The 27,986-nt window shown below is 43.3% G+C and overlaps 1 protein-coding gene and 1 long non-coding RNA gene across 10 annotated transcripts in view; one reads left to right on the top strand and one right to left on the bottom strand.

Annotated features, from left to right (window-relative positions):
* The window catches only part of IGF2BP2 (insulin like growth factor 2 mRNA binding protein 2), a 153,055-nt gene that overhangs the window by 56,913 nt on the left and 68,156 nt on the right, over window positions 1–27,986 (bottom strand). For 6 of the 9 annotated variants that reach the window (XM_034661601.1, XM_034661597.1, XM_034661638.1 and 3 more), the window contains exon 1: window positions 244–488. The exons of the other annotated variants lie outside the window; for them this stretch is intronic. In XM_034661601.1, coding sequence (XP_034517492.1) covers window positions 244–473 — 230 coding nt within the window. In that variant the 5' untranslated portion in view covers window positions 474–488. Of the gene's footprint in view, window positions 1–243; window positions 489–27,986 lie in introns of those variants that run through there. 9 annotated transcript variants of the gene reach the window in all.
* On the top strand, window positions 75–27,937 carry LOC105236017. The gene is made up of 5 exons (XR_854445.3): window positions 75–230; window positions 3,982–4,278; window positions 19,506–19,674; window positions 21,204–21,322; window positions 27,684–27,937. It is a non-coding gene; the product is annotated as an uncharacterized LOC105236017 (long non-coding RNA).

Raw genomic sequence — 27,986 nt, 5'->3', positions numbered from 1 at the left:
ATGACAGGGTTAACATCTCTGGCGCGTAAACACAGAATTCCTTCCAGCTGCTGATTCACGCTCTCTTCTGAGTTCCCTGTCTTACAAAGACTGTAAACAGAGCATCTGTCTCAGTTGGTTCCTGACTTTTCATCACTTCCTCTGAAGCCAGCACCATTGGCTGGGTGGGCCCCAGCACGATCCATCCATGGGAAGTTGCAGAGAGAAGTCACCGCCTGACCTGAACAAAGGTGAGTAACCTACCTGGCCCAGCAGGTGGCCATAAGCGGTCCTGCTACCACAACTTCAAATTCCTTTTTCCATCTCTTTCCCCTTCCCTGGATGCAGCCCAGGGCTGCCCCCGACTTCAGGACGCTCCTTCTTTCTTTGCCTGGAGCCAGGTCCTCAGCAACATGATTGAGGGAGGGAGGAGAGTTCAGCGGGTGCCCTCCCCTCTGCTGTTCGTAGAGTCCCGGTCTCCTCAGTTTTGTCATGAGCAACTGCCCTCTCCCCTTAACTGTCCCTTGCCAAGCCCCGAGGAATTATGAGGAAGTACTCTGTGAACTGCGAGCACCCTACAAATGTGGGCAGGCTGATTGTGACAGACGCAGAGTAACCTCAAACTACGCTCGCCCCTCTCATTCCCAGCTTCGGTTCTGATGCACCCAGGAGAGCTGGTTTTCCTATGAAATGTGAGGGAATCTGACTTCATCTCATGACTCACAACCATGTCATTCATTAGAAGGCACTGCGTGGAGCCAGCGCTGAACCAGGGAAGACGCTACTGAAATTATACGGAGCCACCGAAGGAGTCAGGCTAAAAATCTGTTTCAGTATAATTTTAGAAGCTGAGGAGTACAACTGGCAAACTGAAGGATTATGCTTCTTCGTTTAAGAGCACCTTGATTATTATGCTTAAGTGAGAGTACTTTTGTTCCTTGGTGGGAAATGGACAGCTCGTAATATACACTAGAAACTTGAGCAAATGCAAACATGTTATATACTAATGCCTGTAAGCAAAAGAAGAGGCCCGGATTTCTTAGGGAAATATGATTTAAGAAAAAATACACATTTAAATATATTCCCTGGATTTTCTAACTCCGTGATTCTCCCCACCCCTAATAAAACATTTTGTTACCAAATGCTACCATTACTTTAGCACAACAGAGCGGCAGAGTGGAAGGCGTGCCCAGTTGAGTTTGAATCCTGCTCCCTTTTGGACACGTTGTCAGACAGATGTTGAGGCCAGTCCTTTAACCTCTCTGCTTAATGCCTCAGACCTGGAGGCAGTTAGACAAGATGACAGACCAAATGCTTTCCCAAACTAAAATTCACTTCATTTCGGCAGCAAAACAAAACTGTTACAAAGAGAAGGTAAGAAGCAGAACAGTATCTCCATGGACCTAAGCTACAAGGAGAACTGAAAAAACAAACCAACCCAATTCGGCAAAGCTTGCATTTTGTTTGGGTCACAATTTTTAACAAACCAATAAATAGATGACAGAGTCCGTAGTATTTTATAACAGGATGGCTTACAATCCAAAAATAGTGGGGTTCCCCCCCATTTTTAAAATTTAAATTCAATTCATTAACATATAGTATATTATTGTTTCAGAGGTAGAGGTCAGTGATCCATCAGTCTTACATAATGCCCAGTGCTCATGACATCCCGTGGCCTCTTTAATGTCCATCACCCAGTTACCCCATCCCACTACCCACCTTCCCTCCAGCAACCCTCAGTTTGTTTCCTATGCTTAAGAGTCTCTTACGGTTTGTCTCCCTCTGACGTCGTCTTGTTTTACTTTTCCCTCCCTTCCCCTATGCTCCTCTGTTTTGTTTCTTAAATTCCACATATGAGTGACATCATATGATTGGCTTTCTCTTATTGATTTATTTTGCTTAGCATAATACCCTCTAGTTTCATCTACATTGTTGCAGATGGTAAGATTTCATTTTTTTGATGGCTGAGTAGTATTCCAAAAATAGTGGGGTTTGACTCTACTTGCACCATAACCCAATCCAAAAGCCACAATTTATCCCATTTATTCCCTTTTCTACCTGATTACAGAAGCTTTATGTTTATACCTTCACCACTGTCAGGGTTAGTCTTGCAGTCTCTGGTATCTGGATTTTGAAGGTGTGATGTTATCTCATGAAGTTCACTATGAATGGAAGGTATGGCACAGCTAAGCAGCAGCTCATCCACTTCCCATAGGTATATGGAGGTCTTGGCATGGGTCTGTGAATAAGGAGACTCTAATTGCCTCCAAGGAATTCACTGATGTCAGAAACCACCAGATCAAAGCCTATGCTTCCACTGCATAGAAACAGCTCTAGCCCATAATTCAGATGTTGGTTGATTAGTATTGTAGTGCTACTCTACTTGTTACGTAACTTTGATCTAAAGAGTTCTGTAAAGCTCACATTCATATTTTTCAAGTAATATGCTTTAGCAGTACGTGAAACTTATGGCATAGCACATTTATTCAAAAAGCAGCAATGTTCAGCTTGATTTAATGAAGATACCGCTAGATAATTGTCCAAGGCTCTTTCCAGCAACATGGGTTTAGGTAACAGGTGAGTAAGAAAGACTTCAAAGGCAGTGACTTCTATATAATGGTTCTGCATATTTCAGCAAATCTGAACATTTATATCTACCACTTAACTGGTTTCTTTCAAACAAATGTACTTTTTATTTATTTTTTTCTGAAGACTATTTATTTGAGAGAGAGAGAGAGGGAGAAGCAGGCTCCCCACTGAGCAGGGAGCCCAACGTGGGGCTTGATCCCAGGACCCTGAGATCATGACCCAAGCTGAAGGCAGAGCTTAACCAACTGAGCCACCCAGGTGCCCCAAAAACTATATCATCTTTGCACAAAGTTAAAAGATACCAAAAGGTATTTCTTCTGTAGAGAGAACAATTCTCTTCTGTACTTACCCTTCTGCCCTCTTGTTCTTGATACAGTTTTTAAAAAATCATTCCAGAGTATTTTTTTAAAAGATTTTATTTATTTATTTGACAGAGATAGAGACAGCCAGCAAGAGAGGGAACACAAGCAGGGGGAGTGGGAGAGGAAGAAGCAGGCTCATAGCGGAAGAGCCTGATGTGGGGCTCGATCCCAGAATGCCGGGATCACGCCCTGAGCCGAAGGCAGACACTTAACCGCTGTGCCACCCAGGCGCCCCATTCCAGAGTATTTTATACATAAGCATGTATGTATATATGCTCCCCCCCAAATAAAAATGTTAGTGCTGTGTATATGTTTTTACTTGAAGATCATTTCATACTCATATACATAGAGTTGTATTATTCTTTTTGATAAGTGCATAATACTCAATTTTATGAAAGTACCATAATTAATTTAACTGGTCTCCTGATGGACATATAATGTTTCTATTCTTTTGCTATTTCAAAACAAACAACAACAAAAACCCAAATGCTGTAATATCTATCAATCTATCTATCTTACTAACTTTGCATGTGCAAAATGTGTGTGACTGTATCTTGGAAGACGAGCCCCTAGAAATGAAATCACTGTGTTAAAGGGCTGGCATTTATAATGTTAAAATACACATGTAACATAATTTTGTTTCTCCACACATCTGAAAACACAGTTATCAAGTTTTTTTTTCTGCCTATTCATAGGTGAAAAGTACTATCTTACTTGCATTTTAATTACAAATGAGGTTGATCATTCTTTGTATGCTGAAGAACCCCCCTCACTTCACCCACCCTGGGAAACTTGACAGAATTCTTTTTTTTTTTTTTAAGATTTATTGATTTATATGAGAGAGAGAGAGAGAGGGGAAGGGAGGGAGAGAGAGAGAAGGGGCAGAGGGAGAGAATCTTCAGACTCCCTGCTAAGCACGGAGCCTGATGCAAGGCTTGACCTCATGATCCCTGAGATCATGACCTGAGCTAAAACCAAGAGTTGGATGGACGTTTAACCAACTGAGCCACCCAGGTGCCCCAACTGACAATTCTTCCCTGCTTTTCTTCAGTATTCTAGGAGATGACTTCTGCATTTGATTAACATCATGCATTTCACGTATTCGACAAACACTTGCTGAGCATTTACTATGCTGGAAACCAGAGAGACAGGTGGAAAGCCCGTCCTCTCTCATGAGGAGCTCACAGTCTGGTTGGGAAGACAGCCACGTATGCAGTCAGTGTACCCTGTAACCAAGACAGGCCTGCATTACGCTGGAGGGTGCCTTGGTGGAACCCAGCAAGGGCCCCCAGAGACACCTCAGCTGAGTCCTGAGCAGTAGGAGACCGAATGGGCCAGGAAAACAAAGGTAAGGGGTCCAGAAACAAGGTCAAAGTGGAGAAGGGTCCAGAAAGGTCTTCCAAGTCAAGGGAATGAGGTACATAAAAGCATGGTGGCCGGGTCATTTAGTTTGAGAGGAGCAAAGAATGCTTCCAGGGAAGGTCAAGAGAGCAGGCTGGAGAGGCTGCAGGAACCAGATCAGCAAAAGCTTCCTATTTCCTGAGCTGAACCATGAAAATGTTAAACCTTTCACCAAGACCCAGAAATGAAACATCAGGCCCTTTTTGCAGGGTCAGTGAACACCAGGTGAAACACTGGAGACACATAAACATAGCCATCAGCATTAACTTTCTTTTCAGAACCTGTTTTCTTTTTTCTTCTTAACTGACTTCCTTCCTCAGAGAAAAGAGCCTTGTGGCTCTGAAAATTATGCTCGTGGGTACGAGCATAATTCTACCCTTTCTTGTGGCTGTGTGCACACCACCACTGGGGAAGTCTGCTGACCATTCCTCATTTCTCCTTGACATGGGACTGCCAGGTACATTTAACCCACAAATTAAGTGCCTCTCATCTCACCAACTAGCATTGCAATACTCTTCTGTCTCCAGCAGGTATTTACCACACCTACTGAGAGTACAACAGATAAATCCATTAGAAATATTAAGAGTGTTTTAGGTTAGTGAAAGCCATGATTAAATAACATGATTGATTTTTTTAAACAAATGCGCTAGAACTTCTATTTTTTAAAATCCATGTAGATAATGCCTTCGTCAAAGTAATGCCCATAGAAGATTATTTACTTACTCCAATAACGATTCTTCCACCCAACATATTTTGGGATTTTTTTAAATGGATATTTTCTTCAGCAGGTGTCTCATGAACACTGACCTAGCTGATCTGCCTTTGGTCTGTAGTGCAATCTTACAAATCTGCTGTGTTGAAGCAGAATATGCCTCTTGTCCTTCCTCTTCCTCTTTCTATATTCAACAGAAACAGAACTCAGAGGTCTCTCCTTAGGCCTCTGCTAACAGCACAGAGCACAGATCTCTCAGGAGTAGGCTGCCTTCACTATGTAGGCCTCCTTAGATGCCAGGACTGGTGAGCTGGCCACCATATCCATGTCATCAACCTATCCTCATGGGGGATACACCTCCTACTTTCCTTCAGGGAGGGTGGAGAAGAGCAGCACCAGGGAGAACACCGTTGGCTGTCCTGAGCTCCCTGGTCTGGTTAAGGAGAAGGTGTTTACTCAGGGCCAGGCTGGTGCATGGGGAAGCCAACCCCATCAGTGCGGCTGACCATCAGGATGGGGGCGGGGGACGTTCTTCATTTCCAGGTATTGTGTGGTTAACATTAGGTGTCAGGACCAAAATTTCACCTTCACGGAGGGGAGGCTGCCTATCCTGGCAAGGTCAGTGCTCCCATAGCCTTCTTTGCTGCACTTATCACAACCCTCTATTTACATCTCTAATGCCCAGCCAGACTCTGCTCCCTGAGATTTCTTCATCCCACCACCCAGCACTTTCCATGTTTGAGGGACAACTGTAAACAATTGAACAGATAGCAGAAGTAACTGTCCTGTAAGCCCATGTCATCGGGCCTCTCCATTCATCCCACTTTGGTCAGGCCAGGTCATTGGAATGGGAAGAGGCCACTCTGTCTCTAATCAGGCTCCTTGCAGCCCTGTGAGAGTCAGAGAGCTCTGAGAGAAAGCTCATTCCCTCAGGACTTGAGACCCCAGTTTACTGGGAGGTCATAGGCAGAGAGGTGAGGCACCAGGACCATTGAACATGGGGCCACCACCTCGATATGTGACTGTGGCAGCCTACTTCATTTCTTGGGGCCAGATGGCCTCTTTCTATAAACCTGCTCAGTGTGGAGAATTCTCCAGTCCTGCCTGCTGTCTTCCCTCAAGGACACAACAGATGTCTCTTCCTCCCATAGAAATCTGTACAAGAACTAAGTTGTCCAGGCAAAACACACACACACACACACACACACACACACACACACACACAAAAAACACAAAAAAACAAAACAAAAAACCCAACCTTTGAAGGAAGAATTTCTATGCTGTGAGTGGTTTATTCTGAGAATAGGACTCAGAGAAGTCTTAGAAATCTTCATTCAATGACATAGATAGACAGACTTTAATCTGTGAGCCAAGAAAAATGGTTTATAAAGGCTAGGAGAAAAGAACCCCATGGCTAAGAACTTGTAAAAACATCTGTGACAAACAAAAGTTCTAAGGGGAAGACTGTGAATCAGCAAGATCGCAGGAGGTGGAGAGCGAGCTTTGAAATGGCAGAGCATTACCCGGCTAAAGGGCAAATGGTGCAGAATGGGACTGTGGGAGGTGGCGCACACAGACCTCGGCAGCACCCGCAGCGGACAAGCAGACGTGTTTCCATCCCAGGCCCATACCAACGGGCACAGCCTCATCTACCATACTAGTACTTTCCACATGGGAAGTAGGGACTCCTGAGATTCATTAGAGATTGTAAGGCCAAAAGCTCCGGTCTTGGGAGGCAGAAAAGGAAGTGAGAATGAACAGGAATACATTCCATTCCCTTCACTGACAGTTCTGTACAAGTTGTAAATGCAAAGGGGTGAGGTAGATAGAAGGCTCCCACTGTCGTCTCTGCCTTCCAGGAACTCAGTCTGGACGCAAGGAAGACAGGACACCAAAGCCTACCATCCAAGGTACTGCCACGGATAAAACCAGGGCAGCCTTCGCCACTGCAAAGCATTTTTTTTTTTTTTTAAAGATTTATTTATTTATTTGACAGAGATAGAGACAGCCAGTGAGAGAGGGAACACAAGCAGGGAGTGGGAGAGGAAGAAGCAGGCTCCCAGCAGAGGAGCCTGACGTGGGGCTCGATCCCGCAACGCCAGGATCACGCCCTGAGCCGAAGGCAGACGCTTAACCGCTGTGCCACCCAGGCGCCCCTGCAAAGCATTTTTACACACGCCAGCTCCTGTGATTCTCACGCTGGCCAGCGGGCCAGCGGAGAATGTAAGTAACTTGCCCTCGGTTCCTCAGCCGTGATGGGACAGGGCCAATTATAGAAATTTCACAGATACTGCTGTAAGAACTATAAGAGACATTCTGGACTCACAGGCATTCCAAGGACAACAACGGTGCTTATGCGAGGGACAGGCACTGTGTTGGGTACCCTCTGAACACTAAACACAGTGCCTAAAAGAGCCCCACACTGCCACTCAGCCAGACCCAGTCAGTCAATACCTGGCTCCTCTCTGCTGCATGAACGAAGGTGAAGTACTAACTGTTAGCACTCTGCACTTGGGGAGTCTAAGGCGAAGCCAGGAATCCCAACACAGATCTAACGCCCTCGTCACTAGTCCTTTCATTCTGGCGGTGTTTTTAGGGGGCACATGAGACACATAGCTCCATGTGATGACTGCAGGGGGTGAGCAAATACAGAAATAAAAAAAACAATGTATCGCATTTCACTTACTTTCTAATATTTCTTTGTACGTCAAGGAGAAAGTCTCAGGCCGTGGCTGGCCAGTTTTTAACACCTCACCAATACTAATCCTCCTCCCTCTTCAAAAAGGAGATCACGTTAGGGTCAGAACCTTTCAACAAGCAACAGTACCTAGATTTAGTAACACTTTGCTCACAGTATATTTTATTTTTTATGGTTACTTTCTATTTATTGCAAATGGTACTGGTTTTCCATTTACGTAAAAGATGTAAAGTTTCTTTTTAAATTAAACTTACATTAAGTTTGTTTAAGTAAGCTCTACATCCAATGCGGGGCTTGAACGACCCCAAGATCAAGAGTCGTACACTCTATCGACTGAGCCAAACAAGTGCCCCTAAGTTAAGTTTTTTAAAGTGAGACCACTTTAAAGGACAATAAAAAAGGTAATGGTGCGGGTGGTAGAGATATGGCATAAAACATGCAAGCAGTACACTGATGGCTGAAATTTAAGAAATGCTGCTCCGCCACACTGGCCCTCAGAATACAAGTGCTTCTCCCCAGTTCCGAATTAGTACTCCTTCATGGGTAAATAGGACAAGTGATACTCACTAGAACCCTCAACTCTGAGGCTGCAAGATGCCCAGCCAGGCATGTCCCAGACATGATCTCTTGCATAGGCTACCTGAATGAATATCATGTATTCAAGTTGGCAGACAGTTACAGGAACAGGTGTGAGAAGTGGATATTAACAAGTGTTTGACTAGAGTAGGGGGTGACCAAACTTGGCTGGTTGGCCACATCTAGCCTGAAGCCTGTTTTTGTAAATAAAGTTTTATTGAAACCCACATTTGTTTACACATTGTAAACATATTATTTACATACATATTGTCACTACAACGGCAGCATAGAGTAGTTGTGACAGAGACCTACGCCACAAAGTCCAACATGTTTAACTACCTGGATCTTTACCAAAACAAACAAACAAACAAACAAACAAACAAACAAACAAAAACCCAAACAAGCGAGGAAACAAACAAAAACACCTGCCCGTCGCCCTTGGGAGGCCAGGCAAAATGGATCGGGTTTGTTAGAATAAAGGTGTTAGTAAGAGGTCTATCACAAGAGTGTGAGAATGTGTTGCAGTCACAGGCTCAGAACACCCACGCCCGCCCTTCTTTCACATGCCTCATCTGCCTGCATGCACATTTCTATGAGTTAAACAGAAACAAGACAGTGATGACTCTGACGTGACCAGGAGTGCTGACCGGGGAATAAAGGCTGGAGTACAAATAAGCAGGCCCTGTTAGAGACAAATTCAAATGAAAGAAGCAAGCTGGACTGGATCCGAGCGCCACTAGTACATAAACTTGCAGGGGCTAGGCTGGCAGGGAGGGCGGTAATTTGTAGTTCTGCCAACTTCCATGGTGCAAATACTCTTAGCATAGCTCATTTAAATCCACTAACATGATGTCCCCAAGTGGAAGTTCGAAAGAGATGCTCATAATTGACTCTGGTGAGCAGGGCGAGCCTTCTCCAGCTAACCACCAGAAATTCAGCATGCTGTTCACAGCAGCTCTTACCTAGATGACGTGAGAGGACACAGACAGGTCTCTCAGAAGCCACGCTGCTGAAGCTACCTCACCCCCCTCATTGTTGAGGCTGAGATCTTCCACGTGACATTCTCAAAAGGGTTCTGAAGAACCTTACTTTCAAATCTCAGAAGAACTTCATCTTGCACATAAGCAAACAGGCTCAGAACTACAGAACTGTTCACCTTGGTCTACGTGGCAGAACTGGGAACACGCTCTGCACGATCAGAAACAAATTCTGAAGCCAAACAGGGAGTAACTGCAGACTGGGAAGGTAGTCTACAGTCAAGCCACATCAAAGTGCAGGGCTGGCAAATTACTCCCGGGACAGTCTAGTTAAAGAAAAGAAAGTTCACCTCGGACGTCTAGAAGTTATATGTGCGTGTGTACACACATGCACACACACACACGTGCACATGTAAGTGAGCAGAGGCCACAAAGCATTCCCAATGCCACTTCCTATGTACTATCAAGAGAACAAAATATGGCATGTATCTTATTTGAATTAACAAAAAATTAATGTGTAAATTTTACCAGTTAATATCACATGTGAAAGGATAGGATCATACTCTCTTCTCCTTCCAGGTGGGTTTTTTCCTATCTTTTATTTTTGTGGTTAAACCTTTTAATTTTGTTACCTGCTCACCTCAGCAAATGAATAATAAATTCGATTGGAAATGAATTCTTTCTCTAAAAACTGTACTTTCATACTGGTTTCCTTCACACTAATAATAAATGCTGTTTGACAAAACCTCAGGGCGTCTAGGTGGCTCAGCTGGTTGAACACTCTTGATTTTGGCTCAGGTCATGATCTCAGGGTCATGAGATTGAGCCCCACATAGGGCTCTATGCTGCTTAAGATTCTCTTTCCCTTGCCTCCTGGCCCTCCCCACTCCCCCCTTTCTCTCTCCTCTCTCTCTCTCTCAAAAAAAAAAAAAAAAAAAATCAAAACCTCAAGTAGGTGTCTCATGTACCCGGTCTTTTTCCTCCTTCTCTGTCCACCACCCCCCTCACCTTCATCTGAAAAGACATGAACACCCACCTTGTGAGTTCCCTGTCATCAGGACCAACAGACCCTGAGGAAAATTTACCCATGTTACCTTCCTTCCTGACTCTTCCTGCTTACAAAGAATGTTCCTTTGGCAAGTCAGGGCAGCCTTTCGGTCTATTTGTGAGGCGCTTTTCTACTGGGTGGCAGATAATGCCTTCTATTTACCCACCATTCACTCACCACTAACCAGCCTCCTTGGCAGCCCTTAGAAACTTCCAGGTGGCAGTGTTTGTTTATCCCCATTTTGTAGGGGGCGAAACTGAGGCACAAGAGGAAACCACTGTCAGGACATGCCACAGGAACAAGATAACAAGGGAAGAGTAAGTCAGCTTCATGGGTTATTTTCAAAAACTAAAGAAGGGATTTTATTTTATTTTATTTTATTTTAATTTTACTTTTTTTAATTTTTTTTTTTATTACATTAGTCACCACACAGTACATCCCTGGTTTCTGATGTAAAGTTCGATGATTCATTAGTTGCGTATAACACCCAGTGCACCATGCAATACATGCCCTCCTTACTACCCATCACCAGTTTATCCCATTCCCCCATCCCCCTCCCCTCTGAAGCCCTCAGTTTGTTTCTCAGAGTCCATAGTCTCTCATGCTTCATTCCCCCTTCTGATTACCCCCCCTTTCTTTATCCCTTTCTTCCCCTCCCGATCTTCCTAGTTCTTATGTTCCATAGATGAGAGAAATCATATGGTAATTGTCTTTCTCTGCTTTACTTATTTCACTTAGCATTATCTCCTCCAGCGTCGTCCATGTTGCAGCAAATGTTGAGAATTCGTTCTTTCTGATAGCTGAGTAATATTCCATTGTATATATGGACCACAACTTCTTAATCCAGTCATCTGTTGAAGGGCATCTCGGCTCCTTCCACAATTTAGCTATTGTGGACAACGCTGCTATGAACATTGGGGTGCATATGGCCCTTCTCTTCACTACGTCTGTATCTTTGGGGTAAATACCCAGTAGTGCAATGGCTGGATCATAGGGTAGCTCAAGATTTTTTACTTTTTTAACTTTTTAACTTTTTAAGGGACCTCCACACTGTTTTCCAGAGTGGCTGTACCAACTTGCATTCCCACCAACAATGTAGGAGGGATCCCCTTTCTCCACATCCTCTCCAACAATTGTTGTTTCTTGCCTTGTCAATGTTTGCCATTCTAACTGGCGTAAGGTGGTATCTTAGTGTGGTTTTGGTTTGAATTTCCCTGATGGCTAATGATTTTGAACATTTTTTCATGAGTCTGTTAGCCATTTGTATGTCATCATTGGAAAAGTGTCTGTTCATATCTTCTGCCCATTTTATGATTTATTTGTTTCTCGCGTATTGAGTTTGAGAAGTTCTTTGCAGATCTTGGATACCAGTCTTTTATCTGTAGCATCATTTGCAAATATACTCTCCCATTCCGTGGGCTGCCTCTTAGTTTTTTTGACTGTTTCCTTGGCTGTGCAGAAGCTTTTTATCTTGATGTAGTCCCACAAGTTCATTTTATCTTTTGTTTCTCTTGCCTTTGGAGATGTGTCATGAAAAAGGTTGCTTTGGCCGATGTCGTTAGAGGTTGCTATATTCTCCTCTAGGATTTTGATGGATTCCTGTCTCACATCGAGGTGTTTCATCCATTTGCAGTTTATCTTTGTGTCTCTTCAATAAATGGTGCTGGGAAAATTGGACAGCTACATGCAAAAGAATGAAACTTGACCACTCTCTCACACCATACACAAAGAAGGGATTTTAGTAAGAACTGAATCACTCCTTAATACAGGACTGCCTTCCTTTACCACTTCCTTCACACTTCCACTTGAAAAGAAACTCGGAGGAGAGGCAACATAGACAGATTTAAGTTTTCAATTGTATGCCATTTTGTGCTTTCTGGACGAGGTATACTGAGCCTGGAAATAGGTGATACAATGGGAGGGTGGAGAAGAGAAGTAAAGTAAGACGCTTGTATGATCCAGACTGGGATAATCGAACTACGAATGCTCAGTCTGGTGGAGGCTACACAGAGACTCCAGGAAATGACCCTCAGCTGTACTCAATGTAAGCTCACTGGAAAATTATGTGGCCTCTTTATATCAGGGCTGGTGGGTGGAGGAGACTTCAGGCCTGGTGCTGAGTAATTATGTAAATACAGATGACCCGTGAACAGCCCAGGGGTTAAGGGTACTGAACCCCCACGCCATATCATCTGCAGATAGCTTCTTTTTTAAAGATTTATTTATTTGAGGGGTGCCTGGGTAGCTCAGTCAGTTAAGCCTCTGCCTTCGGCTCAGGTCATGATCTCCAGGTCCTGGGATAAAGCCTTGCATCGGGCTTCCTGCTCAGTAGGGAGTCTGCTTCTCCTTCTCCCTCTGCCCCTCCCCACTTACGCGCATGCACTCCCTCGCTCTCTCAAATAAATAAAATCTTTTTTTGGGGGGGGGGTAAGTGCATGCGTGGGGGTGGGGCAGAGAGAAACTTAAGCAGATTCCGTGCTGAGCAGGGAGCCAGACTCAGGACTCAATCTAAGGACCCATGAGATCATGACCTGAACTGAAACCAAGAGTTGGAGGCTTAACCAACTGTGCCACCCACATGCCCCAAAAATCTGCATATAACTTTTGACTCACCAAAATTTAACTACTAATAGCTTACTGTTGATTGGAAGCCTTCCTGGTAACATAAACAGGTGATAGGCACATATTTTGTGTTTATATGCATTATATACTGTATTTTTATAATAAAGTGAGATAGAGAAAAAATATTAAGAAAATCATAAGGAACTGAAAATACATTTACAGTACTGTAAAAAATCTGCATATAAGCATATAAGTGAGCCTGCACAGTTCAAACTGTGTTGTTAAAGGATCAATTGTATATGTATATACATATACATACACACACACACGTGCATATATACATATACATAAACACACATTTACATATACATAATTATATATAATTATTACGTATATGTTATACACACATATAATTGAGTCATAAGAACATACTGTATTAGGGTTTTTCAAGAGCAGACTTCATTATAAGGGAAAACTGTTAGTCATAAAAACACTGTTTTGTCTTGTTTCCAAAGGGATATGTCTTTTTGTCTTGCTTTGCTAATTAAGAGTTGAAAATTGTTGAAATGTTTCTTATTGGCTAAACTGGAGAGAAGACAATAACATTCAATGGAAACTTGTAAGTCATGAGACTTAGGATTCACTGAGGTTTACATGGGGAAGGAACAGGGTTTATGGACTGCAGACGTGTTTACGATTCTATCAAATCCAGCCAACCACAGTCCCCCACCAGGGACACAATCAAAATTGTGCAAATAACTAAACCCTATCCTTAGGAAGTAATGATATTGGGTCATATTTTCAATACTCAGAACTCACTACTTAGCTCCATGGCAGTGGATAGTCAAAAGCTTATCAGATAAAGTTATCTTCATAGAATATTAAGGCTGGGAAGGTCCTTAGAGAAATCCTTTCATTGCATAAATAAAAGACTGCATCCGAGAGAAGTAATTTGTCCAAAGACACACAATAGTTTTTTGGATGAGCAGCCTCATCTTCGCAGTCTCAAGACCCTTGGATCTTCTTCCCACCCCAATACCACTGTTGGCGGCACCCACCCCAGACATCCATTACCAGACATAAGCAAGCGCTAGTAGTATTCCAGGTACACATCAACCACCTCAGGAGGGTCTGAGTGTCTTTGATATGCCCAGCTCTGAACAGCACACAGAGCGCTCCGCGGCGAACAATGAACTGGAGCACTTCAGTTTCTTCGCTGTTGGAGCTCCCTAGCTAGTAAGGGTCACATGCAATGAAACAACAGATAAGTACAGAATGGAGTGAAAACCATTCCAGAAGAACGTACAGGAAACTCTGCGAGCTCTGAGGAGAGGCCATTACCAGCCATAAGGGAGAGGGGTAGGAATCTGACCTGAACCTTGAAGAAAGCAGAGGCATTATTCAGGTAAAGAAAGGGAGGAAAGAACATTCATCCTGCAGGCATAACAGCATGAACAAGGTTGGAAGGAAACCCCAGGAAAGCAGGTTCAGCGTGAGTACCCCAGGGAAGCCAGAGGAGCCAACTCCAGCGAGAAGTCAAACCATGCTGAGACAAATCTCTAACTCTCGGTGGGGCTGCAATGAGGATGAGGTCAAAGCAAACACATGGTAGAGGCAGGGAGGTCTAAGTGGGCACCAGAACCAGGAAGGAGTGAACAGACGGAGAGAACAGAAGAGAAAGCAAGCTTCCCAGAAAGCACATGAGTAAAACAGCCCGGCTGAGGCCCGAAGAGGCAGACACAGAGACAGTCACTGAGATCATTCCCTGGGCTCTTGTCCACAGGGGCCAGCGCGGTCCAAGGACTAAGCTGGCTCGAGCTATCTGCCAGTAAGAGTCTTCCTTCCCTTGAGTTGTGAACCTTGTAGGACTGCAACTGGACAAGGGGAGATCAGAATTTAAAACTAATTCCTAGTAAGTTTTTATAACCACTATCATTTTTTTCCCCCATCTCTTTCTGTGCCTGGGCTTTTGCCCTGATCAAGTGGAAATACTATGGAGGTTAAGACTGGAGTCAAACGTTCTACGTTCAAACCCCACCCAACTATTTACTAATTGGAAGACCCTTGACAAGCTTCTTTAACCTGCATTTTCCATGGACGACAGCAACAAAATCATCCACACGCTCTTATGATGTGACTTGGACACTTCTCCCACTGAAAGATGGTATTCTATTTTCCCTCCCTTGGATCTGGTCAGGCTTGTGACCAAGGCAAAAGTGACAGTGTTCGGCTTCTGAAGCTAGATCGTACCCTGCCTCTCTTATGAATGCTTGCTCTTGGAAACCAGTCACCATGGTGTGAGGAAGCACAAGCAACCACATGGAGAGACCACGGTTCCAGCTGACAGCTCCAGCGGAGGGCCCAGCCAACAGCCAGCATCAGATTGTCAAAGATGTGAGCGAGTAAGCTCTCAGATGTCAAGTCACACCCCAGCTTTCAATCTTCCCAGCAGAGGGCTCAGACATCACAGAGCAGGGAAAAGCTGACCCACTGTGCTCTTTCCAAATTTTAATCCGGACAATCTAAAAACTTGGTGGGTGAGTCCAAAAAAACGGTGGCTGTTTTATGCCACTTAGTTTGGATTTGTTACCCTGCAACAGTTAAGCATTACAATTGCTTTAAGGCAGTAGAGGGACTGGAAAGGTTTGACAGTGCTTTTCACCAGAAGGCTAACCTGACTGCAGTGGGTTGACAGTGGTGACAGAGAGACCCAGTAGGGAACCACTGATACAATATGGTAGGTTTTATATGATACAAACCTAAATATTGGGGCAGTGAGAGTCTCTTCAGGGGACAGATTAAATGTAGGGGTTGAGAAAAAGAGAATTCAAATGACTCCAACATTTGAGTGAATGGTGGAAGCCCTGACAGAATTAAGTTCATCCAAAAGAGGGACTGATTTCCGGTGTGTAGAGAAGAGAAAGTCAATTCCATTCCAAATATACTGAATATATTGAATCTGCATGATGTTAGGAGGATCTGAAAAGTGTCAAGCAAGAAGAACTCAGGACTAGAAGTGGATCACTGGTTTCGGTTAAAACCTTGAAAACAGATGAGATTACCTCTGAGATTATGCTGAGAAAAGGTTTTAAACTCAGCCTCTATTAGAGGAACAACAGATGAGAAGGACCAGGTTTGGTAAGTCACAGAGGCAGAATTCTGGGGTTATAACATCACCAACAAGTTCTGGAAAAAGTGATCACTATTCGTGCCAAATGCTGCCAAGAGGTCAAAGGATAAGGGACTGAGAAAAGGGGCTGAAACCAAAAAGGAGACCAGGAAAGGACCCAGGGTCAGATGAGCGCATCTCCACCCCCGACCACAAGTGGAATCAGACGTACAAGCTGAAGAGTGAAATGACACAAAGCCTGCTTAGTCCATCAGTCCTTAGTCGCCATTCAGATAGACAATTTCCTGTGAGCTTGCAAAGAGGAAGTGAATAGGAACTGTTGAAATGAGATGGTGAAAGGCACATTTGTAAGGGTACAACGTGGGCACAGGAACACCTGCCACGAATCTACCTCCCCAAGATAAGGGGCAGATTAGACTCCTTAAAGTGCTTTGAGTTCTCTGGCCTTGCAGTGGATGTGATGCTGATCTTTCAGCCTTGCAGAGGAACAGTTCTTAGCATTTGTTGAGCTGCACAACATTCCTGTGAGGTAGATATTATCGTTGGATGAGGAAACAAAGGCCACACAGCAAGTCAAAAGCCAAGGCAAGATTAACATGGGGCCTGTCTCCTGTGGGGGGAAGACCAGTTGGCTGGATTCCTTTTGTGTCAGTAATAGGTTCTTTGATCTGTAACACGGAAGAGGCTTGTTTCTGGGGAGGTTGTGAAAATAGATTAATGACCATAGGGTTTTCTGAACCTTACCGAGGGTGATATGGAAAAAAAAAGGTGCAGCCACCCAGAATCTAGAAACAATTAAAGAAATTCCAGGAGCAAGAAGGGTTCGAAGAACAGCTGGAGAGACAAGGCACTGGGGAAGAATCGGTCTGGGTGGCAACCAGGAAGGAAGACGCAGCTGGGGACGGACCTTGGAGAGGCGGCTATGTGCCGGCTGTCCCACATGGCTTCCTTCTGTTCCTTCACTTTGGGCAGACGGCATGAGAGTGGCTGGGGTGAACTGGACAGTAACTGCGCTACTTCCAGGCTGAGCTGGTGAACAAAAGGGTAGTCGTCTGGAGCAGAGCACTTCCAGGGTCCCCAGGAACAGTGAACAAGGGGGGTCATGCTTTTGTGAAATATTTACTTGAAATTCCTGGAGAAGCAGCAGCATCACAACAATCCTTCCAGTACTGCATCTAACTTTTTCTAAAAACTCACTTTCTTAATAAAAGTGAAAAATCAAGGATGACACTGAACAGTAGTCAGGACCTTATTATAAATGACCAGTGACGGAGTTTAAGATAAATGAAGCTGGCATGCACAAGGTCACAGGCATTTACTGAGCACCTACCATCAGCTATCTCATTTAATATTTGCAAGCCCCTCCGGAGGTAGTGGCAGCCCCATTTCACAGAGACAAAGGCCTAGAAAGGCTCACCCCTTGCCCAAGGCCATACGGCCAGTTTATGATAGAGCCAGGATTTAAGCCCTGACATGCCTCATTGCAAAGCTCATGTTCTTTTCTGTGCATTGCACTGCCTACTTCCCAATAGCCACAAGTTCAACATTAGTCAGGTCTGAACTAATGAGGTCTATTGTACCGCCCCAGAGATGACTGCGTTTCGGAGCTGGAGAATGTGCAGGGAGGGGCACTTACATTACATATGCCTGAACTATGTGTGCAATTCACAAAGGATAAAGACATGACCAGGACCGATCCCAATGTATGAGAGGCAAAGTTATTATCATTCCTCCCCTCCCCAGAGAGCTGGCTGTCCAATGGACCCCTCACTGCTCTTGGATTTTCCCACCCTCGTCCCTTCATCAAGCACTGCCTATCTCCCCCATTCCCTCAGAGCCTTGACTTGGTTGGCAAAAGTGTCGGGTTAATTAAATAAACCGACCCCCGCTAAATTGTTACCTAAAACATTGTTCTTTCTAGGATATGGGTTTTTAACTCAGTTAATAGTACATTACCATCATAAGGCAACTTGGCCTTTGGGCGTTTCCCCAGATAATCAATCAATCAGTCAATCAACTAGGTAATAAGTTTTACTAATATCTACTGATGAATTAACTATTAAGCAGATTAACTGATTTAATAAGGTAGGTACTATTATTACACCCATTTTACAGAGAGGAAACAGCCACAGAGAGGTTCGGTATCCTCCCCAAGTCACACAGCTAATCAGCAACAGAAGCAGGAGTCAAACCTAGGCAACCTGGACCCTGAGTCATGCTCTTAACCACCAATGCATGTAGTTCTCAAAGTGTGATCTGCACATCTTTGGGATCCCTAAGACTCTTTCAGGAGCTGCGAAAGGCTAAAACTATTTTCCTAATAATACCAAATTCCACTGTGTTGGTATCTGTACAGATGGTACAAAAGCAAGGATAGCTAAAACTGCTGAAACCTTTGCATGAATCAAGGCAAGGGCACCAAAATGTACCCGCACTCACTGTATTCTCACCCATACGCATTCAGTAATGGAGTCCTTGATAAGCAGCAAAAATCACTAATTTTTAAAAATCTTGACCCAGGAGCGCTGGTCTCCCAAAATATTGTGTGATGAAACAGAAAGTACATATAAAACACTTTTGCATATACTGAAGTGAGATGCTGTCTAATAGAAAGGAACTTCCGTGACTGAGTTGTGGGCTTTCTTCATGGAAATACCATTTTTACCTGAAAAAAAAAAAAAAAACAAAACCCACTGACAGGCAGCCACAGCTATTCAGAATTGATGGCTACTCAGAACTGGGTCCCTGACATACTCTTGAAAATAAATGAAGGGAGCCTATGATTTTAAAGAAAACAACTGATAGTGTTTATGCTGCTAATGATGAAAAAGGACCTTTCAAGCAAAAATGAGGATTTGGGGAAACTTGTATTTTACCATCAGGAGCTTGCAGCTTACCAATATTTAAAGACTTCTGAGATGAGATTGGTCAGGATAGCAAATGATTGATTTTTTGATACTGTATAATGTAACGTTTACATCTGGAAGATCTGAATAACCCAGTATTTTCTAAATAACTAATGTACGGTATTACAAATTCCTGCACTAGTAAGAGATTCTAATGTAACAGAATCTTGAAGTTCATTTGTATGGTTTCAGATACTATATGGCGACTAATCTTTAAGAACCACTACTTGTCAAGTTTTGATGTAGTATCAAAGAGGAATATCTACAATTATCTGAAAAGGCTATTGAAAGACTCTTTTAACAACTACGTATCTGGGTGAGCCCAGACTTTCTTCATTTATTTCAGCCAAAATAGCATCTCAGACTGAATGCAGAAGCAGATATACAAATGTGTATGCCTTCTCTTAAGCAAAGCATTAAAGAGATCTGCAAAAAGCCAATATTCTCACTGAATTTTCTAGCCTTATAAAACATAGCTATTTCTAAGAAAGCATTATTTCTATTAATACGTAACCATTTTATCATTATCACAAGTGGTTTAATAAATACCTTCCAACTTTCTTAGTTTTTAGCTTCACATATGATAAATATCAAAAGTTCCTTGGAGTCCTCGATAATTTCTAGGAGTATAAAGAAGTCCAGAGACCAGAAGTTTGAAAACCACTGCTGTAGAGCATGGAATCTAGAAGAAGACAAGCCCAAGGAGCAGACGGTACAGCTGCATCATTTTCCAGGTGAGAGGGTATCATGACTAGCACCATGAATCTCAGAGACTTCTCAGCAAGTAAGTTTCAAGGGCTCAATTCCTCATCAGGTTTTATGGCTTAATGACAATGAGCATTAAAGACCATTCTCAACTCCTTACAGTTCCCAGAGTGCACGTGGTCTCTCTTTTGTCTGGAGAAACTCTTACTCTCCTTGAAGGAAACTTCCAGGACAGTAGGCGCTCACCTCCTCCTTCTGCCTCCAAGCCCCTGGCATATCCCCTTTCTACAGCACTAATCACATGGTTGTAATATTGGCTTACATGCCTCTCTGATGGAAGTGTAAGGCCTTAAAAGTTAGAAAATTGTCTTAATTCCAGTATTTTGCTCAGTACTTGGCACACAGAGTGAAACTCAAAAAAGATCTGTTCAATTAATGAAGCTAATTAACTCCCCACCATATACCAAGCAGTTTTGCAACAGCAACCTGACCTCTCCAGGGGAAGACTCGAGCCAGCTAAGAGGACTAGTGCGGGGTTTTCAGTGCTTCTCAGTATGTCACTCAACTGACATTTTGACTTTCGAGTCTTTTATTAGTTAGATTGGTATGAATCTTGAAATTGTCAAACGGAGACCCAATGCCAGGCAAGCCCCCACACCACAAGCCCCCCGCCCAAGGACACCAGCCTCCTGTGATACCTGCATCACAAGTTCTCTAAAACAACAACATGCTTTTAAAGAAGCAGGTTTGATGAAGAAATTTTTAGTAAAATGAAGAGCATATAAAGCCAATTAAAAAGCAATGCTGTAGTTTGAATGGCTACATAATCAGAGACTTTATAATTCAACTAGAGAAAAAGATTTTTTCCTCAAATTTAATGTAAGCAATGTGTGGGAATAAAGGATGTTGAGTCAGATAATCCCCTGTGAGCATCACAGACAATACAATGTGCATAAGTTATGAAAAACTTTCACACAGCTCAGGATGTTACAGCTTCTTTCTGGAATGTTGCTACTGTCCTGTTAATCCCCACCCCCACACACAATGATCTCTTATCCTGTAGTTCATCGAGCCTCTGACCCTTTCTTCTTCCTTTCCTTCCACTATACCTTGTTCTGATGCCTCCTCCCTCTATTCACCTAGGAACCGAGGGAGGATATAATAAAGCTGACAAGGGCGCCTGGGTGGCTCAGTCGGTTAAGCGTCTTCCTTCGCTCAGGTCATGATCCTGGAGTCTCAGGATCGAGTCCCACATCAGGCTCCCTGCTCAGCAGGGAGCCTGCTTCTCCCTCTGCCCTTCACCCTGCATGTGCTCTCGCTCACTCACTCTCTCTCAAATAAATCATAAAAAAAAAAACCTTAAAAAAAAAACCCTGACAAGCATAAGACATTCACAACCTCTGCTAGGGAATGTCATCTTACTTCCTTACCTCTACAGAGTATGAACCTTGGAAATCACCTATTCTCACCCCCTCACTTTACTAGAGAGGGAACTGAGAAAAATAATGTTAAGTGACTGAAATGCCACTCTTCCTTAAGTTATTTCTGTATGTTTCAGGAAAACCAAAGCCAAGGAAAAGGCAGTACCCACAGGTAGAACAGGGAAAGGAACTGAGGAATGCTTAAGAAGACCGTCAGCATCCACGCAGTACCATTTACTGAGTGTCTACTAACCAGGTGGGTGCCAGAGGCCCTGTGTTGGCAGGGGCAGACACGGGATGCTCTAACTGTGCGTTAAAAATTTAACAGATATTAAATCAGATTAAAAAATGTAAATGCAAACAGACAAACGAAGCCAAAATAAACACAGTAGTCTAGGAAAACAAAAATAGCAAGACTGCCTACGAATGAAAGAGGAAAGAAATGGAGGAAAACACAACATGTAATCTGATCGAAGAAAAAAGGTAGTATCTCTCACTGCAAACAAAACTGGGTGAAGACTGAGCAATTTATTTACATTGCAATTTAAGGATTTGTTTAGAAAGTGTACATTCGTTAACGGGAAAGGATTTCTGGAGACAACTTCTAAAAACCCCAATGACAACATTCCAGTATTTTTCAGAAGGCTCCCTTAACCCCCACGCTTCGCCACAAGAGGGTGCACACTTCCTTATTAATAGGGTAGCCCAGGGAAACTTAAATTCCCACCTCTGCACTGGCCCCTCTCTCCGGGACCCCTGAGCCTCGGGATAATAAGCATCTGCACAGTTATGTAGGTCAAACCCTTTTCACACGTATCATCTCATGGAATTCTAACAATAGCTCTGTGAGGGTGGGAAGGGTGAAAAGTACCAACTTCATCTTAAAGATGAGGAAACACACTCAGAGGCAAAGTGACTTTCCCAAGGGTAAAGAGGGACGTTAGAGCCCAACCTTGAACTAATGCCTTCTGATTTCCAAATCCTATACACATTTTCTTTAGTTCCCTTTAAAAGCATAATCAAAACCCATATCTCAATCATTCAGTGCCTCCATCCATTCTTTCTACTTATTTTGAGCAAAGACTCATACACTGGGGAGAGCCGGGAGCCTTTGCTTGCCTTTGCAGCGTGAAAGCTTTTTTTTTTTTTTTTTTAAGTGTGTGTTAACACCTGGCAATTACTTTTATGGGTTCCCAATGAGGTGAGAAGTGTGCTGACACTTGTCTACAGGGTTCTACAGCAGCACTCACATGGACTAGGATAATTTGAAGTGTTGCTTAGGACAGGGAAATTAACTGAAAACTCAGATTTCTTGGGCAGATCCTATGAGATTCAGGCTAAAACGTAACTCCAAAGGCCTTCTCTTGTGACAGACAGTATAGCACAATGGTCAAGGGCTTGAACTTTGCAGCCAGACAGGGCAGAACTTGCAGCCAGACAGGGCAGAACTTGCAGTTCAAGTCCGGATTTTGCCACTTAATCTGTGACCTTGGCCAATTCCTCAACTCCAGTGTGTCTCAGTCTCCCCACAGCAGAATGGAGAGAAGAGCAACTGCTCCCTCACAGTATAATAGCGAAGATATCAATACAATCCTACGCCAAAGAGCACATAGCAGGTTCTCAAGCCACGAAAGGCAGACCTTATTCTAAAAGGACAGAATTCTGAATTACAGTGATTGCTAAAGAAAACAACTGAATGTGCTTTATGTCACAGTAGAACTGCATTTTATGACAATATGTATATGTGAAAATATATTTAAATCCCTTAATAACCTATGTGCACAGCAGATTCTATCTTAAAGGATTTAGAGTATCAATACAAATTGCTAAGGGGTATACAGTTTTCCTATCTTTGCTTTTATGACACCGTGTGTCTTATCTGTGGCTGCCTTGATGCCAAGTCCTCAGTCAGAAAAGAAAAGCAAAATGACAGAGTTCCTCTGGGAGGAGATAATAAGTTTTATGCAGCAGAGGGGAAGCTCCCTGCCCTAGAAACCTGAAGACCTGGGTTGTATCACAGCTCTGCCATTACCCAGCGTCCCCCGGATCCTGGACCATCACGGGCTTCATATCCTTATCATGGCTCCTAAATGACCACAGAAGTGGGGCTGACTGAGTCTGCTGAGTGAATAAGCAGGAATGGGAAGAGTGGCAGTGGAGAGGAAGGCTGGAAGGGCAGGAGAAATGGTTAGTTTACAAACTACATGCATATACTTGTTAACTCAAGTCCTAGCCCAGTTCTGCCTTGCCAGGGCACGGGTTTGATCTCTCAGAATCTTACCTCCCTCTCAGGTCATTTTCTTAGTAGTGGTGTAAGAGGCCCCAAAGGGACCCCAGATCACCATTTTCAGTCCTGTTCAATTTTCCAGATCAAATTCACTAGACTGTTCAGGCTGGGTGTTCCTGCACCTGTTAGAAGCCGCTGGCACCCTTCCGTCAAAGATGGCACTGAGCCTAGCCTCACGTGGGCTCAGAGGTGGGGTGGCCCACTCTTTTGCAGGTCTGAATCATTTCCAGCTCCTTGCAAGGGCCCCAACAGACCTCTGACCCCTTCCCATTTTGAACATCACACTCCTCTTTTTAAGACTGCCCTCTAAATTCTTGTTTAGGCTGGACATCTCTCTTGCATGACTCTTGTGGGGTAGAGATAATTCTGTGGCTACATCCCAATGAATGGTGAATACCTTTTACAGCTTCAGCCTCAGATTTTATTTGATGGCCCCCTGGGCTCTGGTGCCTCTCCTGGGACATGACTTCACACATGTAATACGTGCAAGATCACTCCCTACCCAGGCAATGGCAATGTCTTCACTGCATTCACAGGACAGAGGACTGCAGTGCCTCCTAGGCTCCCTCAGTAATGCTTCCAGTCACTCACCAAGTGTGGCTGTTAGATTTTATACCAAGTAGGCTCCTCTGTATCTTGCTCACAACCTGAAATGCCCGGCAGGGGGCACCATGCAGGGCAGAATCACTCACCTGATTGCAGAGTTAAACAGCTACACTCTTAGGGTTTCAATTTAGGCTTCATGGACAGTCGGCAAGGTTGGACTGCATGACACTGGGGGCGTGCCTGAGTTTGGCTTCTACGAGAGTGTAACAAGACTCTTTCTTTTGACCCTGATATGCAAAACTGTGCAATCAGAACTGGGTGGCAAATCCATGCTAGGAAGGGCCATGATCTCAGCCATCAAAATTAGAACTAGAAAGCCCTCCCCAAATGTAGGCAGGAGAGCTCATTCGTAAATGCCTCCTATATATGGGGCTTTTGATACTTCTCTTGGGATTCCAATTTACAAGCTAGCAAATCTCTCCATGAAACAGCTTTTCTTGATGTTTAGCGTTAATTTTTATTTCTTTTTATATACTGCTTTGATTGGTTCTAAATACATTTTCTCTTTCCATGATGTTTACATCCTTTGCATTCTTAGGGACTGTTATCATATCCCCTTTAATCATCCTTTGGCCAAGCTATACATATTTAGCTCCTTTCATCTCCCCTATGTCCTTCCTTCCAGCAGTGTTGGCTCCTCTTTAAATTCCTTCTAATCTGTCAACATCTTTCTGGAACTGATGCACACCCTCCCTTAATAAACATGCTAGGTACTCCCTGTTTCCTAAGAGTTTCCCAAAGACTCCTATAGTGAAAAGAATACTGGGCAAGGAGCCAGAAGTGGTAGTTCTAATCCTGGCTCTGCTGTAAGCCTCAGTTGTCCCTTCTGTAAAATGGGAGAGGCACCCTCTTCTGATTTAAAAGAAGATAAAATATAAAAATCACTTTGCAGATTATAAAGTACTATGCACGAAGAACACCCACATATATTACTCACATAACTTTAAAAGCCTAAACAAAGAAAAATAAGATTGGAAACAAGTACATCAATTAATGGTTTAAATCTGGTGGCAGTTGCAGGAGTAACGGTTACATTATTCCATGGATTTGATGGGTGTTTTAATTTCAATTTATAGAATTACTCATTTATTTACTCACTAAAAGTATTTATTGAACTTCTACCATATGCAGGACAGTGGGCTGGATGATACGGGTGAACATGGATTTGATGTTTTTTATTTCAATGCATAGAATTACTCATTTACTCATTAAAAGTATTTATTTAACCTCTACTATGTGCAAGACGACGGGGTGGATGATACACTGAACATAAAAGAAGGACTTCAAGAAGTTATCATCTCAAGTTCTCAGGAACTCACCACATAATTGCTGTCACTCACATATTAGAAAGCGGCTGTACTTAAAAAAAATTTTTTTAATTGAGGTATAATTAACATATAACTGTTGTTCCTTTGATTATGCTTTGAAACACTAGACTGATTATTTCCTTAGAACAAATTTTAAGAAACAGAATTACTAGGTCAAAGGTTATGCCCATATTTAAGCCTTTAAGTTCACAAATAGTTTCCCAGAAAGGGTGCGCCAATTTATACCCTCATCACTGATGTACAAATATCTCTTACCATACTATGGCCAACATTGGGTATTATCTTTTTCCCCATCTAATGGATTGCTTTTAGAAGTCATAAACAGGAGGAAATCTAAAATAAATTCATTTCTACCAACACAACATATCCCCATGTGGTACCTATTTTGGTATTACCTTCTAGTAGTTGAGTGTTCAACAGAATCCTTGAGTGCTTATTACTTTCCAGGCAATATACTGGGGGTTTGACTACAAAGATGACTCTGCCCTCGAAAGGCTCATAAGACCAGTGCAAAAGATAAACACCAATAATTACAGAACACTATGGAAAGTGCTCCCTCCTTAAGAAGTACATCTAAAATGCAAAAGCGATACAGAAGCAGCAGCCGAGAAAGGTCAGGAAGGCTTCAAGGAAGTGGTGACATCTTAGTTAGGTTCTGAAGGGTAAGCTTCAGGGTAAGCTTAGGTCATGACCAGAAAAGGAAGAAAGAAGGAGAGGAATCCAGGCACAGGAGCCAGTTGCTGGACTGTGTAGCCACTAGAATCCTCCCCACAACAACACTTCATTATATAAAATCTTAAGCCAGATTCAACTACTCTTGGGTAGTTTTAGTGTTATCATCTCTCTTTATCATTTGCAGTCGCATTTCTGTCCATGGAAAAGCAATCAGCAAATCTTCCCAATACTTCACCCGACAACTGAAGGTGTGAGATTTCTCCTGCTTCCCACACAGAGAACACTTTCACAAAAACAAGCAGGGAGCCATTTTGTGGAATACAATCTTTAAAGATTTTATTTATTTATTCGACAGAGATAGAGACAGCCAGCGAGAGAGGGAACACAAGCAGGGGGAGTGGGAGAGGAAAAAGCAGGCTGATAGCAGGAGAGCCTGATGTGGGGCTCGATCCCATAACGCTGGGATCACGCCCTAAGCCGAAAGCAGACGCTTAACCGCTGTGCCACCCAGGCGCCCCAGTGGAATACAATCTTTAAAAATTAGATTGTCAAGCTGTAAAAGGGTAGTTAATCCTTAATGACCCTTAAATAGTTTCCTCATTTAAGAAACAAAACAAACTAGCAAAGGGGAAAAAAATAAGAGAGAGAGAGAAAAGAGAGAAAGAGACAAAGCAAGAAACAAACTCTTTGCTGTACAGAACAAACTGATGGTTACTACCGGGGAGATGGGAGGCGATGGGTTAAACAAGTGATGGGGTTAAGGAGTGCCCTTGGGATGAGCCCCGGGTGTTGCACGGAAGTGCTGAATCACTAAGTTGTACACCTGAAACTCATATAACACCACGCTAACTAACTGGACTTTAAATAAAAACTTAAAAAAATAGTTTTCTCAAGGTAGGAGGGAACAGAAATGAGATTAGCAACTCCCTTCTACTCCTAAAAAAATAATAAATTGGATTTACACAAAATCCAGTTTAAAAATAGTATGGGACACCTGGGTGACACAGTTGGTCGAGTGGCTGGCTCTCGATTTTGGCTCACGCTGTAATCTCAGGTTCCTGGGATTGACTCCGCCCCCGTTTTGGGAATCCGCGCTCGGCAGGGAGTCTGTTTGAGGATTCTCTCTTCCTCTCCCTCTGTGTCGCTCCCACCCCACCCCGGGCTCACGCTCACTCTCTCTTTAAAATAAATACATCTTAAAAAAATAGTACAAAAATCTATTTTGGCATCGTATCATTTTCAAATAATAAAAATATCCCTAAAAGTTGCCCTTTTATGTGTTTTCACATGTCTTTAGTGGCAAATATAAATACCCATGTCTGGAATCTGTTCTGAAAAACTCTTGCAGAACATGAATTTCTGCAGCACACTTTAAATGGGGGTGGAGAGGACAACTGCAACTATACTGGGTCAAAAGCCTCTAATTTATTCCATAATTTTCAAAGCTGAAAACACCCCTCCAGGTCACTAATCCTCTGGTGTTAAACTGCAGAGGGCTTAAATAGAATTGGCAGAAAATCACATGCAAAAAGGCCTCTCTGGTCTTTTATAAATTATTAGAAAATGGCTTTTGAATTACTTTGTCAATTATTTTCACTCAAATTTAAGCACTTCAAATTGCACCCTATGGCTCAAATATCTTCCTGAAGGCTTTGTTGTCAAAAGGCAAACAGATCTTCCCTCAATCTCAAGGACAGCCTGGTTTTCTCCTGTCTCCCTAGGAATCACCACCACCTGTGGGAATGCAGCTGGGCTTGGCTGGGAGCGGACACTTAACGTCTCTGATGCTGCATGCATCACGGAGACAGCTTCTGCCTGGAGCTCTAAGGGAAGGCTATGACCCCAGAGCCTAGGTAAGCAACCACACAGAGCTTCGGTTTCTGTCCAGGCCCACAGCGCAGCCCGCATCCCAGCTGAGGGTTCAGACCGTCTGCCACTGAGCCTAGGATTCACAGGTCAAGCCTGTGTTCAGATATGGGAAATTATCAGTTATCCATCTTTATTAAAAGTAAAGATGTCACCAG

Source organism: Ailuropoda melanoleuca, chromosome 1, assembly GCF_002007445.2.
Source record: "Ailuropoda melanoleuca isolate Jingjing chromosome 1, ASM200744v2, whole genome shotgun sequence".
NCBI classification, from domain to species: Eukaryota; Metazoa; Chordata; class Mammalia; order Carnivora; family Ursidae; genus Ailuropoda; species Ailuropoda melanoleuca.
The sequence above is the reverse complement of the archived record's forward strand: the minus strand, read 5'-3'. Positions and strand labels throughout refer to the sequence as shown.